Source organism: Salvelinus alpinus, chromosome 4 (assembly GCF_045679555.1).
Source record: "Salvelinus alpinus chromosome 4, SLU_Salpinus.1, whole genome shotgun sequence".
NCBI lineage: Eukaryota > Metazoa > Chordata > Actinopteri > Salmoniformes > Salmonidae > Salvelinus > Salvelinus alpinus.
The window spans coordinates 57,345,408-57,363,206 of record NC_092089.1 but is presented as its reverse complement, the minus strand read 5'-3'; the positions used below and the strand labels follow the sequence as shown (position 1 = coordinate 57,363,206).

General features: G+C 42.4%; 1 protein-coding gene across 1 annotated transcript in view; it reads left to right on the top strand.

Annotated features, from left to right (window-relative positions):
• The first annotated feature begins 1,872 nt into the window (after positions 1-1,872).
• LOC139574025 (receptor-type tyrosine-protein phosphatase U-like) overlaps positions 1,873-17,799 on the top strand; it is a 198,019-nt gene continuing 182,092 nt past the window's right edge. Inside the window, 3 exon segments of the mRNA XM_071398144.1 lie at positions 1,873-2,141; positions 6,279-6,360; positions 13,410-13,525. Coding sequence (XP_071254245.1) covers positions 1,878-2,141; positions 6,279-6,360; positions 13,410-13,525 — 462 coding nt within the window. The 5' untranslated portion in view covers positions 1,873-1,877.

Genomic DNA, 17,799 nt, shown 5'->3' with positions numbered 1-17,799 from the left:
TGCAATAGAGAATGCATCATCTGTGGATCTGTTGGGGCGGTATGCAAATTGGAGTGGGTCTAGGGTTTCTGGGATAATGGTGTTGATGTGAGCCATGACCAGCCTTTCAAAGCACTTCATGGCTACAGATGTGAGTGCTACGGGTCAGTAGTCATTTAGGCAGATTACCTTAGTGTTCTTGGGCACAGGCACTATGGTGGGCTGCTTAAAACATGTTGGTATTACAGACTTAGACAGAGAAAGGTTGAAAATGTCAGTGAAGACACTTGCCAGTTGGTCAGTGCATGCTCGCAGTACACGTCCTGGTAATCCGTCTGGCCCTGCAGCCTTGTGAATGTTGACCTGTTTACTCACATCGGCTGCGGAGAGCGTGATCTCACAGTCTTCCGGAACAGCTGGAGCTCTCATGCATGTTTCAGTGTTTTTTGTCTCGAAGCGAGTATAGATGTTGCTTAGCTCTTCTGGTAGGCTCGTGTCACTGGGCAGCTCTCGGCTGTGCTACCCTTTGTAGTCTTTAAATGTTTGCAATCCCTGCCACATCCGACGAGCAAATGTTGCCTGAAATCCATGGCTTCTGGTTGGGGTATATATGCACAGTCACTTTGGGGACAACGTTATCGATGCACTGACTGCTGTGCTGTACTCCTCAATGCTATTGGAGGAATCCCAGAACATATTCCAGTCTGTGCTAGCAATACAGTCCTGTAGGTTAGCATCTGTTTCATCTGACCACTTTTTTATTGATCTAGTCACTGGTGCTTCCTGCTTTAACTTTTGCTTGTAAGCAGGAATCAGGAGGATAGCATTATGGTCAGATTTGACAAATGCAGTAAAGGTGGTCCAGTGTTTTTTTCCCCTCTGGTTGCACATTTAACTGGTGAGCTCCACTTCATTTAGAATTCTGGGGCAACAAGTTATGACAGAAGAGAAGCTGCTAGTATCTAACTATAGTTGACAAACAAATGGCCTACCAAATGTTGGAAATTATGATATGGTTTACCAAATGTCATCAGTTATAATATGGCTTACCAAATGTCAGAAATGATAAGCACAAAGTTTTCTAAATTAGGGGTGAAAGTAGCCAGTAGGCTATACGATCCAGTACGGAGTATCAACAAAATAAATTATTATGTAATTATGGTGGATCGAACTGCGCAGGTAGCCTACTTTTTTTAAAGTGAATTGTTTGACAATCAGATGAAAACATGATGACACAACACCCATTATATGCGAAACTTAGCCTGCAAAAAACAACAGTAAATTGGATAAGATGTTTACATGCCACAGTATCCTTTCTAAGATCAGCATATGTCAGGCATCTTATCCAGGTTTCTCATAACCGTGATACAAACTTTTTAAGGTTATTGCAAACGGGATATGATGTTTATATGTGTCAACTCAAAAACAAAAATTTTGACTATCCCGAATAATAATGGGATATTGGTGGGCATGTAAACGTTGTCAGTGAGGCTAGCATCTGAAGAGAGGTTACTCTCTTAGGAGGGATATGTCATTGAGATCTTTAGTGCTTCTATTCTATCCTCAGCAGAAATTTGAATGATTCCTTTCTAAAATGGGTTGAAAAATGCACTTCTACTCTAGTTACGTTATTTGGCCAAAATGAATGATACAGTACTTGTAAACACATTCAGAATAACTTACATGGCTTACAATTACATTTCAGAACACTGTATCATAACCCAAAGGGAACTTGAAGGATGAGTCAGGTTAATCAGTTCATGCACCCCCCAATGGTGAAACACAAATGCATAAACAGACATTTTGCTCATCGCTGAGGTTGGGGTCATGGCATTACAGTATGCATTATCTCTGACCCTCGTGTGACATTAAACTCTCTCATCCCTCCAGGTTCATATATGCTGGTGAACTCTTCCCAGCATGCTGCAGGGCATCGCGCCCAGCTCCTGCTGCAGACGCTGAGTGAAAACGACACACACTGCGTCCAGTTCAGCTACTTCCTGTACAGCCGCGATGGCCACAGTCCAGGGGCACTGCGGGCGTACGTTCGGGTCAACGGCGGCCCGCTGGGTAGCCCAGTATGGAACACGTCGGGGTCCCACGGACGACAGTGGCACCAAGTGGAGCTGGCTGTCAGCACCTTCTGGCCCAATGAGTACCAGGTAAATCCCTCCCAGTGGCATCACTTCACTGCTACTTTCAGTCGTTACACAGCATGCTTCAATTTTCCCACTGCGTCAGCTATACATAATAGTGGCTAGAATCAAACAGGCTCATTCTGATCCCATTTACTTCATATATGATGTTAATGTAGTCCGTATAAGGTTTTATTTAAGGCCTAGTGAAGGTGTTAGATATTAAGACAACTATACAGCATAAGGGTAACCAGCCAAAAGCTGAGCCTGATCATCCAGAACTGTGTGTGTTAACTTTACTGTTCTCCAACAGTGAGATACTGTACGCCACGGGAAGACCTTGTTGATAATCACATGCAAAGCTAGCTCAGTTTAATGATCAATCCTCCCTTGGTAAATGTAGGCTAGGTTAGCACTAAAAGGGCCTAACTGGTTTATATATGGCCAGGCTTGTTACAGTTTAACCTACTGAGACTGCCTCTGCTAACTGTACATCAGCAGTTGGAATACACAACACAACTTCACTCCCTCAGTGGCAAGTCATTATCCACTCAGAAGCAAATTTCCTGGCAGCCACTGTTGGTACCTGTGCGCTTTCTATTGACCTTCGGATGGTGCGACCGGGCCATAAATTACATGTATATTTTCTGCAAACTCTGCGGAGCTGTCAAAAAGCAATTAAGTTGAGAAGTGTGCGTTTTTTTGAGAACTGTCAAACCCTTCGACTTAATTAACTTCCATACTGTTCTGCAGGATCTGACCTTCAAGTGTAAATAATAGTTTGTACAAACAGGAGCCAAAGGTAGGATGACACTGTGGAACTGTCACTACATGGCCTGACAATGAGGGGTATTTAAATTTGACACACACACAACACAACAAACACACACAACACACAAAGTTGTCAACACGTGTGGGTGGGCAGAGGGCCATCACCTCGATAATGTCTGACGTACGCAAAGCATTGACGAGCTCGCCCTTTCTCTCAACTTAATATTTGCTCGAGAGTCATCTCAGTAAATGTATCACTACATGAGATAATTACAAGCTCTACCCAATACATGGCATTGTCAATCACACCACACTCAGACCAGCTCTCACTTCAATGCTCTCTTTAGCAGAACAATTCATCAACTCAGTTTAACGACCATTAATGTGGCCATGGCAGTTTCCTATAGCAGAAAAACTAGGGATAAACAAGATTCCTCTGGCTTATTTTTGATGTGTCTTCCTTTGGCTTGCTTTACAACACTCCTCTTCCTTCTAATTCTAACTCTGTCCTCCTTCTCTCTGCCCTCTGTCTTGGTACGTGCTGCTTCACAGATTCATAAGCAGCCCAGTGATGGCTCATGTGTGAGTCAGCATTACACCAGGGCTACCGAGGAGAGGCATCACTTAGGAGAAGGAAGGAATAATGGGCAGATGAGGAGGAGCAGATGAGTCTGAAGACTGGTTGCAGCAACACACTTGACCGTTCTTGGAAAATACAACCTGTTAAGAAACTGTTTAAACTGTAGGCTGCGATCACCTTCAAAATGAAGATACTGTGATGTTATTTATCCAGAATAATACATCTTCTAGTTTTTGGCAAATTTGAAACCTTTTGGCCTATAGGGAAATTAATGAACTGATCGGTTCATGTACTGACCATGGCTAGTATAGTGTAGCAGCAGTGAATAAATAAATCTCAAATGATCTGTCTGATACGGTCTTTCCGCTTTTGAGTCCCTTCTCTGCAAAAAATAATGATGTCCCCTTTCTGTAGTTACATAAAGAGTCATGCCGATGAAAACGAATAAATAAACAACCAACAATGCTGGAGAGAGTCAAGCGGAGTGGAGTTGAACATGACTCGATCTGACCCGGCACGCCTCTATCTCTCTCTCTCTCTGTATTCACCAAGGAGCTCTTAGCTGCAACCCGTATGACTTTAAATATTAAAGGTAGCCATGCAGCAAGCTTAATGGAATCTCTTTGGATTTGAAGTGATAGATCATCAGATTTGCTCTGTCGCTCTGTCGATTTGCTCTTTCGATTTGCAGATTTGCTCTGTCGCCAGAGAGTCAGGGTCTACTAAGGATGGAGAGAATAATGTTCCTCTGTCATGCCCATCATGCTAGTAAACCCAATGCACAGTAAATTGACCGTATGATAAACCTATGAAGTCTTAAAATATAACTTCCTTAAATCTTTCAAGGCATTCCTGGATGTACTTTCCCTTCGATGCTGCGATCACACTGTAGTTGATTTAAAAAAAAATGATATTTGTAATGAATGGCTTAAAGATTAAAAAATATTCCCAGTAACTTTATTACAATTACATATTCTCAGGGCCTGTTGATTTAATCATAATCCTTGAACGTAGGAGGATAGAGTTGTTTTATAGCACACATTCTCAATGTTTATGTCTGTAACATAAAACAGTGTCTAAAGAGTGGAATGCAATTTAAAAAAAGAATATTGCTCCATTCTCTGTAAATCAACAGAGCCAACTATAGTAGATTGACATACTCAAAAGCCACATAAATTCTCTCTTATCATTGTTCAGCCTAGTAATCTATCTGCAATACGATTCACTCCACGCTTTCCTTTTCCTTGTTCACGACTTTGAAGGCTTCATGTTTCTATCTAGTGTATGTCTGGCCACTTTAATTGTTGCCTAACCTGAGACAACAACACAGCGTTGGTTGTGATAAGATTAAGCTTCGATATTCATATCACTGGTGACAGGTGCTACGCTACTTCACTTTTTCCTATTGCTGTTGTGTCCCCTAACATCAAGAGAGAGTTGTGTGGGGCAAGTGGAAAATGGAAGAGAGAGAGAGAGTAAGATCACTTTAGAATGTATTTGATTTGAGATCTTTCCCGTTTGCCGTGCTCAGCCATATATTTCTCCCTCTTATTGGTGGAGGTGTCTGCGATAGCTGGAACCTTGTTATCAAATATTAAAGATGTTATCGAGCCCACCAAGTCTGCCAACTAGATCTGGAGCTGTGCTCTCCCCCATCTCCTTCCATCTCTTCACTATTTTTCCTTTCTCTCCCCTGGTTTGTTTTCTCTCACTGTGCTCCTCCTCGTTTATTTTTCAGTGTGACAAATAATGTCTCAAGTTGCAGACCTTTTCTGACAGCATGGTCTCATAGACTAGAAGTAACATAGTAAATGTAAATCCGGAACTCTCAAATTAGTATGATATGTGCCTCGTTTCAGGAAACTAGGCGTATGTCGCGTGTCACTACTTCACAGTAGAGCCATTTGAGAGTAAACTTTTTTTTTTAAATCTAAATGCTTTTTTTGGCAGAAATGCCTTCTGGAACATGTGAAACTTTATATGCCTTAATAACAAACATTTATGCCATCTGTAAATACGAATACAATTGTTAAATTACGAGCCTAGTTGATTTAAAGTATTTTTAAGCCTTGAGACAATTGAGACATGGATTGTGTACAGTATGTGTGCCATTCAGATTGTGAATAAGCAAGAGAAAAGATTTAAGTGCCTTTTGAATGGGGTATGGTAGTAGGTTCCAGGCGCACCGGTTTGTGTCAAGAACTGCAGCGCTGCTGGGTTTTTCACACTCAACAGTTTCCCGTGTGTATCAAGAATGGGCCACCACCCAAAGGACATCCATCCAACTTGACACAACTGTGGGAAGCACTGGAGTCAACATGGTAAAGCATCCCTGTGAAACGCTTTCGACACCTTGTAGAGTCCATGCCCTGACGAATTGAGGTTGTTCTGAAGGAAAGGGGGAGAGAGCAACTTCAATTTTAGGAAGGTGTTCCTATTGTTTTGAATACTCAGTGTATGATACTACAGAAACCAGGTTACTGTTTACACACATATCTCTGTAATTGTTAGTGTCAAATTTGTATCCATTCTTAAAGATGTGGGTCCTTGGTCCTCTCTCTTTTTTCCCTCACCTATCTTGTGGGTCAGTAACTGTGCAATGCATTGTCTAGAGCTTTGTGATAATAATTAAGACGTCTGCCTCAGAAGGACGACAGTTTGAATTGATGCAAATGCCTCTTACATTTTTTGAAATGCTTCAAAACGAATGCCAAAGCTTCATTCAATTGTATAAAGGATGACAGCAATCAAATGAGTTTCAATATTTACCCCTCCATGGCATCTCACTTATTTGTTTTAATTCTACTTCCCAGGTCCTGATCGAAGCGACTGTTTCCAGGGAGCGGCAAGGCTACATCGCCATTGATGACATCATGCTCCTGACCTATCCCTGTTGTGAGTACCATCACCAATGTATAAGAGGAGAGAGGTGGTTGGGGATTAAGTAACAGTATAAAATAGAAAATGTAGAGACAGATACTGTATAGAGAGTGAAATGAAGAGAGTTAGTTCCATTTGATAAAGAGGAAGAGAACGCTAATGGAAGCTTGACCTTTTCATTGGTTGATTGCAATGTGGGTCCAGGTTTGATGTGATTGACATTTGCCCAAAACACTCACCACATACACTTGCCTCTTCAGCTCCAGCCACTCCCCTGTGATTTAGTCTCAAGAGCACTCATAAATGTGCCCAACTGACTCAAGGTTAGAGATGGAAAAATAGTAAACTCTTTCTGATTTATCCCACAAAGTATATGTACCCTCTAAGTATGCAGAACTTAGAGTTCTAAACAGCTCTTTAGCTCTTCTCTCCTCTGTATTATATACTGTATTATACATAGTGATTATTGATGTGTATTGTTGTGTTTGTATTTTTTGTCAAATGTAGCGCTCATCTGTGGAAGTGCATGACTCTCAGCATGACTACCTGTCAAAATAAATATTAAATAAAGTGTTATCCATCAGTTGCCATGGACTTGCCATTTTTTTAGATCCATTTTCTAGAATGAAAGGGCAAAATGTGTGTTTTGCAAAAGCTGTTCTTCTAGGACAGGTATTCCCAAACTGGGGTACGCACAATGCGGTCGGGGGTACGCCAAATAAAAATGTGATACACATATAAAATAAAAATTGGACATTTATTTTTTATTAAAAAATATATATAATCTTCACGTTTTCAAACAGTCCATTTATATTTTCCAATGGGGCTGTACATTTGGGTGAGTTTTTTTTCTCGCCTGAGTAGCCTCGTTTCACTGCCAAATATATTATTTAACCATCTAGTGTTCAGCGAAATAACAACACAATGTCAAATACAGGTAGCCTTGTAAAATAATGAACATCCAATCACATTAACTGTTACTCTCTCGCGGGAATTCCAATAACAGTCCGTATGTAGCCAAACGTAGCTGCTGCTCATTCCGTTTGCTCGAAAATGGTAAATGGTTAAAAAAGTAAGGCCCACAGAAACACATACCAGCTCTACTGGTAGAACTGTTACTGTCGACGACAGGTGTTCTGCTTCCACGAGCACATCCAATGCTAACGTCAGTAATTCTACATTTGTTGTTAGCCCAGCTAGCATGGACACTGACAGTTGTGAATCTGACGCAGCCGAAGAGCTACTGCCCCCTTTCCCGGGAAAGCACCGAACAACAGACAGGGATGTTGGACCATCGAAGAGGCGTAAATATGATAAGAACTACATTGATTTGGGGTTCACTTATATTGGGAGTATTGCTTTTCCTCAGCCACAGTGTGTTATATGTGCAAAAATACTATCTCATTTAGAAACAAAACATGGCAATTTGAAAAATAAGCCACGGGAGTTTTTTGAGGGAGAATTATAACGGCTTTCGAGTAGTAAGACATGTATAAAAGCAACAGATACCATTAATAAGAAGGGGCTAGAAGCGTCTTATATGGTGAGCTACCTAGTGGCTAGGACAGGCAAGCCCCATACTATTGTGGAGGACTTAATTATTCCTGCTGCCGCGGATATGGCTGGGACAATGCTTGGGGAAAGGCCCAAAAAACTTTACAGACAAACCTTCATCAAACAACACTGTTTCACGACACATCAGTGACATGGCAGGATATGTTCTGAAACAATTACTGCTTCGCATACAAGTAAATTCTATGCATTAAAGCTGGATGAGTCAACAGACGTGGAGGGCCGGAAACAGCTCCTGGTATATGTCCGTTATGTTTATGGGGGTCAATTAAGGAAGACGTCCTCTTCTGCAAACCACTGGAAACCAGCACAACAGGAGAGGATATGTTTTAAGTACTAGACAGCTTTGTGACATCAAATGGACTTTGACGCAAAAGCCATGATAGAGAGACATAGTGGAGTGGTAACGCGCGTGCAAGCAGTTGCTCCCGACGCCACTTTCGTACACTGCAGCATCCACCGAGAGGCTCTTGCTGCCAATGGAATGCCTGACAGCTTGAAAGACGTTTTGGACACTACAGTCAAAATGGTTTACTTTGTTAAAGCAAGGCCCCTGAACTCACATGTATTTTCTGCACTATGCAATGATATGGGCAGCGACCACGTAACGCTTTTACAACATACAGAAGTGGACTGGTTATCAATGGGCAAATTATTGCCACATTTCTTAGAATTGAGAGACAAGCATAAAGTTTTCTTTACTGACCATCATTTTCACTTGTCTCACCGCTTTCATGATGACGAGTTTCTCACATAACTGGCCTATCTGGGTGATGTTTTTTCTCGTCTGAATGATCTGAATCTAGGATTACAGGGACTCTCCGCAACTATATTCAATGTGCGGGACAAAATTCAGGCTATGATTAAGAAGTTGGAGCTCTTCTCTGTCTCCATTAACAAGTGTAACAGTACTCTTCTTGTGTTGTGTACAATCAATCATCGACACAAACTCTAAATTGTAGCATCAGTCATGGAGATTTATTCGGATAGAAAAAGCACAAAATTGCACGTCATGCAATGCACGGCTCACCATCCAACTCTGCACTCACGCACACTGGTTTGGCGCTTGTTCACTGGGACGATTCTAACTGAAACATCCTCCCTCGTAAGCAAGCCACGCAAACCAGACAATAACATACCATGTTGAGTAGGTGAAGGCAAAACAATACTAAAACCAAAGATCCATTGGCTTAACAATAAAGTGGCAAGGGGAGTCACCAATATAACCCTGTTACTCAAGGACAACACACAGGTCCATCATCTTTCCATTATTGTATGATTTTTTGTGTGCAAATGAACTCAAGCTTACAGACAACGTCAAATGTGATATAGCGAAGCTCCTGAGTGAGATGGGTGCGCAATTACGCAGGTACTTTCCCGAAGCGGATAACACAAACAACTGGATTTGTTATCCCTTTCATGCCCTGCCTCTAGTCAACTTACCGATATCTGAACAAGAGAGCCTATTCGAAATTGCAACAAGCGGTTCTGCAAAAATTAAAATTTAATCAGAAGCCACTGCTAGATTTCTGGATTGGGCTGCGCTCAGAGTATTCTGCCTTGGCAAATCTCGCTGTTAAGACACTGATGCCCTTTGCAACGACGTACCTATGTGAGTGTATTCTCGGCCCTCACTAGCATGAAAACTAAATACAGGCACAGTCTGTGTGTGGAAAATGATTTAAGACTGAAACTCTCCTATACAACCCAACATTGCAGCGTTATGTATATCCTTTCAAGTACACCCTTCTCGTTAACCTGTGGTGAGTTATTCACAATTGTCAATGAACAAATAAGGTTTTATATGTAAGATGGTAAAAAAAAGAGAAATATATATTATATTATTATTTGTGCCCTGATCCTATAAGAACTCTTTGTCACTTCCCACGAGCCGGGTTGTGACAAAAACTCACACTCATTCTTATGTTTAAGAAATGTATAGTATAGTGTGTGTGTGGCAGGCTTACAATGATGGCAAAAAACAACACTTGAGAGTGCTCTGACCCTGGTGCTAGGGGGTACGCAGCTGGAGGTTGAATGTTTGAAGGGGTACGGGACTATAAAAAGTCTGGGAACCACTTCTCTAGGAGAAGACCTGTGGTGGTTTGTTCACTAGGTGGTTTCTCACTGCTGTTATACAGTGGTTAAGTCTGTCTGTGTGTGCACAGTGTACCTTGGATAACACAGGCTTAGTGTGCTATCAGTCCTAGAGAAGTAGACAATTCCTGGGAAAAGCAGTAACACCAACACGCCTGAGCTTAAACCCTGGACAAAGCTTCTCTCTCCCTGTGACATGTTTGTCCCCCGACATACTGTACTGCTGATCAAAAAGTGATCTGCCAGCTCACAAATTTGGAATTCAGTTAACACCTTTAGTGTAGTTAGATATACGTGACTCTATTATAAGTGACTTGAGCGTGAGGTGAGGATATACTCTGGGCTTTTTTTCCCTTGTCATGAGGGTTTCGGAACAGTGTAATTGGAGGATCAGTGTCACGATCGTTATAAGACGAATGAGTGGACCAAGGCGCAGCGTGAAAGAAAGCCATCTTCTTTTAATGAAGGCAAAACAAACACTTACAAAATGAACAAAAACAAACGATCGTGAAACTAAAACGAACTAAGTGCACACATGCAACATAGAACATAGACAATTACCCACAATCACCTAAAGCCTATGGCTGCCTTAAATATGGCTCCCAATCAGAGACAACAAGAAACAGCTGTCTCTGATTGAGAACCTAACCAGGCAACCATAGACTTTCCTAAACCTCTCTACTGAACACAACCCCATACACTCAACAAAAACCCCCTATACAATACAACCACCCAAGACGAGACAAAACACAAACATCCCCCCTGTCACACCCTGACCTAACTAAAAATAATACAGAAAACAAAGAATACTAAGGCCAGGGCGTGACAATCAGTTATAGTTCAAAGTTGGAAGTCAGTCAACTGAAATAAATTCATTTGGTCCTAATCTATTAATTTCACATATCTGGGCAGGGGCGAAGCCATGGGTGGGCCTGGGAGGTTATAGGCCCACCCTCTTAGGAGCCAGGTCCACCCAGCCACTCAAAATGAGATTTTCCCCACAAAATGGCTTTATTACAGACATAAATACTCCTCAGCAACCCCCCCCCCCCCCCAAGCTGGCGAGGTTACACTTGGTCTGCGGTTGTGAGGCCGGTTGGATGTACTGGCAAACTCTCTACATTGGAGATGGCTTATGGTACAGAAACATTAAATTCTCTAGCAACAGCTCTGTTGGACATTCCTGCAGTCAGCATGCCAATTGCACACGCCCTCCAAACTTGAGACATCTGTGGCATTGTGTTGTGTGACAAAACTGCACATTTAGAGTGGCCTTTTATTGTCCCCAGCACAAGGTGCACCTGTGTAATGATCATGCTGTTTAATCAGCTTCTTGATATGTCACACCTGTCAGGTGGATGGATTATCTTGGCAAGGGAGACATGCTCACTAACAGGGATGTAAACAAATTTGCGAAAAAGCTTTTTGTGCATATGGAACATTTCTGGGATCTTTTATTTTAGTCAATTAAAAATGTTTCCACACTTTACATGTTGCGTTTATATTTTTGTACAGTAGAGTTTCTACTGTATGGGATTTAAATCAGAGATGCTAACTATGTCCCTGCCTAGCCACCCAGTGGTTCCCTGCGTTTCCCATGGAGAGCAGATGGTATTTTCTACACCCCCTCAGTGCTACCATTAAATAATTAAGACTGTCATCAGGACCTGGGCGCAGTACTGTCTACGGTGGCACACGGCCAGCCTGCACCATTTGTCACAGGGAAAGGAGACAAAAGTGAAGTGAAAAAAAGTCTAAGGAAGGAATATGAAGAAAAAAAAGAAGAAAAGCCACCAAGCTCCTTCCTTCTTGCAAATTCTGGTTGAAACTGCTAAGCACGCTTGACACTTCTGCTGTAGTCTCCATAGTCCTAGTCTTTGACCCTGAAACCAGTGTTGCAGTCAAATGAAATATTTATCATGGTAAAGAGTCCCCGGGATGTGATCTGACACATTTATACTACCAAGTTCTTTAGTCAACAGAAGGACCTGTTTTTTTATGACATTAGTTTTTGTGTTTGTTTATGGTGGCTCATAGCTACGATGAATTATGAATTAACTTTAGACGGGGGAGTCGTCCATGGGAAACATGACCACCTGTGGACTACAAATGCAAGAGGCATCTTCGCCTCTCCCCCTGCCTATTTACACAAAGTAGATCAACAAATTCTCTCTCTCTGCCAGAAAGCAACAGTGTAATGAAACACTGACCATGGAAGAGCAGGACTTGAAACAATCATCTCTCTCATTTTGATTTCACTACTACTCCACCTCTAAAGTAACGTCTCCTGTCTGTCAATCCCTTTGATTGACAGGTTGGGTTGTCCTCCATTTTGTGGCCTCTGCTGGAGGCTCTAACCCAGTGGTTAGGCTCTGCGGGAAGTCCGTCTCATAGAGCTGTGGAGGAGCAGGATAGCTCCAATGTTAATCACAGTGTAGCTGGGTGGGATTGCTGTTGCAGCACCCACACTCTGACTCACTGCGGAGCTCTTCCTTATTAGAAGAGTGCTGTTTGTTCATCAGCAACAATGTTCTTGAGCCTGATTTCTGAGTTCTCTGGAGTTTGGGGATCTGGCTGAAGGATGTTCACCTAACTTCCATTGACGCCCGTGTTATGACATATCGCCACGGTGAAAGGTTGTTGAGAATAGTAGCCGCCAGCAATTCATTTCTAGGTTGTGTATTGGATGGGTATTGGATCTCTTTATGGGTTTATTGTAGGACAATAAAGGGAGAGAACAAGCAATATGTCAATGAGTCCTTCTCCAACCAGCGGTGAGATTCTTCATGGGAGAAAATTAGTATCTGATTCTTATCTAATTAAACATAAAAGTTTGAATTACGTTGTTGTATAATGTGAAAAGCTGCCGAAGGTGACATTTCATACTTTCACAGTCACACACATCTCACACTGGTAATGAAGCTGGAACAAAGTCTGATTTATGAAAATTTACTGCAGCTCTTTAGAAATCACGAAATTTAGTATTTTATTTTTTATTTAACTAGGCAAGTCAGTTAAGACAAATTCTTATTTTACAATGACAGCCTACCCTGGCCAAATTCTCCCCTAACCAGGACGATGCTGGGCCAATTGTGCGCCGCCCCTATGGGACTCCTGATCACAGCCGGTTGTGATACAGGCCGGGATAGAACCAGGGTCTGTAGTGACGCCTCTAGCACTGAAATGCCTTAGACCGCTGCGCCACTCGGGAGCCCTAGTATAGCTGCAAAGCCCTCGAAATGAAGGACATGGGCGTTTTGGCACACATAACTTTGTAAAACGTATTTTGAAAAAAAAGCATTTATTTTGTTGGTCTGGGTGGCTGGCATTGTGATTGGCTGTCTGTCATGGCACAGCAGTCCTTTGATCTCTACTCTCTCGTTCTGTTCCTACAGATAAGGCGCCCCACTTCTCCCGGCTGGGGGATGAGGAGGTCAACGCTGGGCAGAATGCCACCTTCCAGTGTGTGGCATCGGGCCGGGCATCGGAAGCTGAGAAGTTCCTACTGGAGGTCAGTGAGGATTTGGGGGCACACCTGTAGTATTTATTTTCTTTCAAATACGTTTCAGAGTTTGATTGAGCCTGTCTGGAGTGCCAGGTAGATGGGTTTGCACTTTTGCATTCATTTTCAACTATTAAAGTGGTTCCATTGAGCCAGGCAAGCTCAATCAAGCACATTAAAGAGGGAAACTTGAAACGATGGATGAGTGTCTTTGATTTACAGTTGAAGTCGAAAGTTTACATACACTTCAGTTGGAGCCATTAAAACTCGTTTTTCAAACACTTCTTTGTGATAGGGGGCAGCATTTTCACTTTTGGATGAATAGCTTGCCCAGAGTGAACTGCCTCCTACTCTGTCCCAGATGCTAATATATGCATATTATTATTACTATTGGATAGAAACACTCTGAAGTTTCTAAAACTGTTTGAATGATGTCTGTGAATATAACAGAACTCATATGGCCACCTCTAAAGTATGGCAGGCAAAACCTGAGAAAGAATCCAAACAGGAAGTGAGAATTCTGAGGCTGGTCGATTTTCAACTCATCGCCTATTCAAATCTCAGTAAGATATGGATCTGTTTGCACGTCCTACGCCTTCCACTAGATGTCAACAGTCTGTAGAACGTTAAATGAAGCCTCTACTGTGATGTGGGGCCGGATGGGAGGCGTTTCAGTCAGTGGTCTGGCAGAGTGCCAGTTCTTGGTCATGCGCATTCCAAATGATATCGCCTTGCGTTCCATTACTTCTGTAGACACAAAGGAATTCTCCGGTTGGAACGTTATTTAATATTTATGATAACAACATCTTGAAGATTGATTCTCTACTTAGTTTGACAAGTTTATTCGACCTGTAATATAACTTTTTGAAGTTTTCGTCCGACGTTAGCCTGGATCTGCGCGAGCGTTTGGACGTGTACTAAACATGCTAGCAAAAGTAGCTACTTGGACATAAGTAATGGACATTATCGAACAAAACAATGATTTATTGTGGAACTAGGATTCATGGGAGTGCATTCTGATGAAGATCATCAAAGGTAAGGGAATATGTATGATGTAATTTCTTATTTCTGTTGACTCCAACATGGCGGAGAAATGTTGTTATATCTGAGCGCCGTCTCAGATTATTGCATGGTGTGCTTTTTCCGTAAAGTTTTTGGGAAATCTGACACAGTGGTTGCATTAAGAACAAGTGTATCTTTAATTCTATGTAAAACATGTATCTTTCATCAAAGTGTATGATGACTATTTCTGTTATTAGATGTGGCTCTGGCGCCAATGTAAACTAAGATTTTTGGATATAAATATCCACATTATCGAACAAAACATACATGTATTGTGTAACATGATGTCCTATGAGTGTCATCTGATGAAGATCATCAAAGGTTAGTGATTCATTTTATGTCTATTTCTGCTTTTTGTGACTCCTATCTTTGGCTGGGAAAATGGCTGAAATCAGACATGTTGGCTGGATTCACAACACGTGTAGCTTTAATTTGGTGTTTTTCATGTGTGATTTCATGAAAGATAGATTTTTATAGTAATATATTTGATTTTTTTTGGGGGGGGGGGTCAGAAGTTTACATACACTAAGTTGACTGTGCCTTTAAACAGCTTGGAAAATTCCAGAAAATGTTGTCATGGCTTTAGAAGCTTCTGATCGGCTAATTTACATAATTGTAGTCAATTCGAGGTGTACCTGTGAATGTATTTCAAGGCCTACCTTCGAACTCAGTGGCTCTTTGCTTGACATCATGGGAAAATCAAAAGAAATCAGCCAAGACCTCAGCATTATTTTAAATTGACCTCCACAAGTCTGGTTCATCCTTGGGAGCAATTTACAAATGCCTGAAGGTACCACGTTCATCTGTACAAGAAATAGTACGCAAGTATAAACACCATGGGACATGCAGCCATCATACCGCTCAGAAAGGAGAGCGTTCTGTCTCCTAGAGATGAATGTACTTTGGTGTGAAAAGTGCAAATCTATCCCAGAACAACAGCAAAGGACCTTGTGAAGATGCTGGAGGAAACAGATACAAAAGTATCTTTATCCACAGTATAAAGTCCTATATCGACATAACCTGAAAGGCCGCTCAGCAAGGAAGAAGCAACTGCTCCAAAACCACAATAAAAAAGCCGGACAATGGTTTGCAACTGCACATGGGGACAAAGATCGTACTTTTTGGAGAAATGTCCTCTGAACTGTTTGGCCATAACCATCGTTATGTTTGGAGAAAAAAGGGGGAGGCTTGCAAGCCGAAGAACACCGTCCCAACCGTGAAGCACGGGGGTGGCAGCATCATGTTGTGGGGGTGCTTTGCTGCAGGAGGGACTGGTGCACTTAGATGGCATCATAAGGAACGAAAAGTATGTGGATATATTGTGGATACATCTCAAGACATCAGTCAGGAAGTTAAAGCTTGGTCGCAAATGGGTCTTCCAAATGGACAATGACCCCAATCATACTTCCAAAGTTGTGGCAAATGGCTTAAGGACAACAAAGTCAAGGTATTGGAGTGGCCATCACAAAGCCCTGACCTCAATCAGTTACACCAGCTCTGTCAGGACAAATGTGGGAAGTTTGTGGAAGGCTACCCGAAATGTTTGACCCAAGGTAAACAACTTAAAGACAATGCTATCAAATACTAGTTGACTGTATGTAAACTTACCCACTGGGAATGTGATTAAATAAATAAAAGCTGAAATAAATTATTCTCAATAATACTATTCTGACATTTCACATGCTTAAAATAGTGGTGATCCTAACAGACCTAAAACAGGGAATCTTTACTAGGATTAAATGTCAGGAATTGTGAAAAATGAGTTTAAATGTACTTGGCTAAGGTGTATGTAAACTTCTGACTTCAACTGTATAAACATGCTTGTGTTAGTATTCAAATTCAGCAGAGCATTGGGGAGAGTTCTAATGCTACGCTCCAGCCTTGAAGACTCTCCAGCCCAGCACCTTTGAAAATCCAGTTTGCTCATGAAATCACAGTGCTCTTCTTTCTTCACAGCCTTCTTCCTTTATCCAAATAGAGGGCTCTGTTTTTAATATCCCCTTTTCCCACCTGTATGCTTTATTCATGCAAATTCCATCCCGCTGAAGGTCAGGAAGGCCACTGCAGTGTATGTCTGAGTGAATAACATTCATTGGTTTTAAAAACCTCACATATGAAGGCCTGATGGAAGGTTTCAAAGAGCATTGTGATAGTCTTTTGTTTTACAGCCTCTGTCTCTCACAGCAATGACCTCACATCCACGACTCTTACCACCACCTCTTACAGTATGTGTTAATTACACCTGTCACGTTCTGACCATAGTTATTTTGGTTTTTCTTTGTTTTAGTATGGTCAGGGCGTGAGTTGGGGTGGGCAGTCTATGTTTTCTGTTTCTATGTGGGGTTTCTTGTTTGGCCTTATATGGTTCTCAATCAGAGGCAGGTGTTAGTCTTTGTCTCTGATTGGGAACCATATTTAGGTAGCCTGTTTTGTAGTATGTTTTGTGGGTGATTGTTCCTGTTCGTGTGTTCCTGTTTTTTCTGTGTTCACTAGTTCGGGACTGTAGCTTCGTTGGTTTTCGTCAGTTTATTGTTTTTGTTCATTCTGGAAAAGTATTCTAATAAATATGGATAAGTACCACGCTGCGCATTGGTCTTCCGATCCTTCCTACTACTCCTCGTCAGAGGAGGAAGACGAAAGCCGTTACAGAATCACCCACCACAACCGGACCAAGCAGCGTGGTAACGGGCAGCAGCAGCAGCAGCGATCACAGGATTCCTGGACCTGGGAGGAAATTCTGGACGGAAAAGGATCCTGGACACAGGCTGGTGAATATCGCCGCCCAAAGGCTGAGCTGGAGGCAGTGAAAGCGGAGAGGCGGTGGTATGAAGAGGCTGCACGAAAGCGCGGCTGGAAGCCAGAGAGGCAGCCCCAAAAATGTCTTGGGGGGGGTGGCACATGTGGAGTGTGGCGAAGTCAGGTAGGAGACCTGCGCCAACTTCCCGTGCTTACCGTGGAGAGCGAGAGTACGGGCAGACACCGTGTTATGCGGAAGAGCGCACGGTGTCTCCTGTACGTGTGCATAGCCCGGTGCGGTACATAGCAGCACCTCGTATCGGCCGGGCTAGATTGGGCATCGAGCCAGGTGCCATGAAACCGGCTCTACGCATCTGGTCTCCAGTGCGTCTCCTCGGGCCGGGGTACATGGCACCAGCCCTACGCATGGTGTCTCCTGTACGGGTACATAGCCCAGTGCGGCTTATTCCACCTCGCCGCACTGG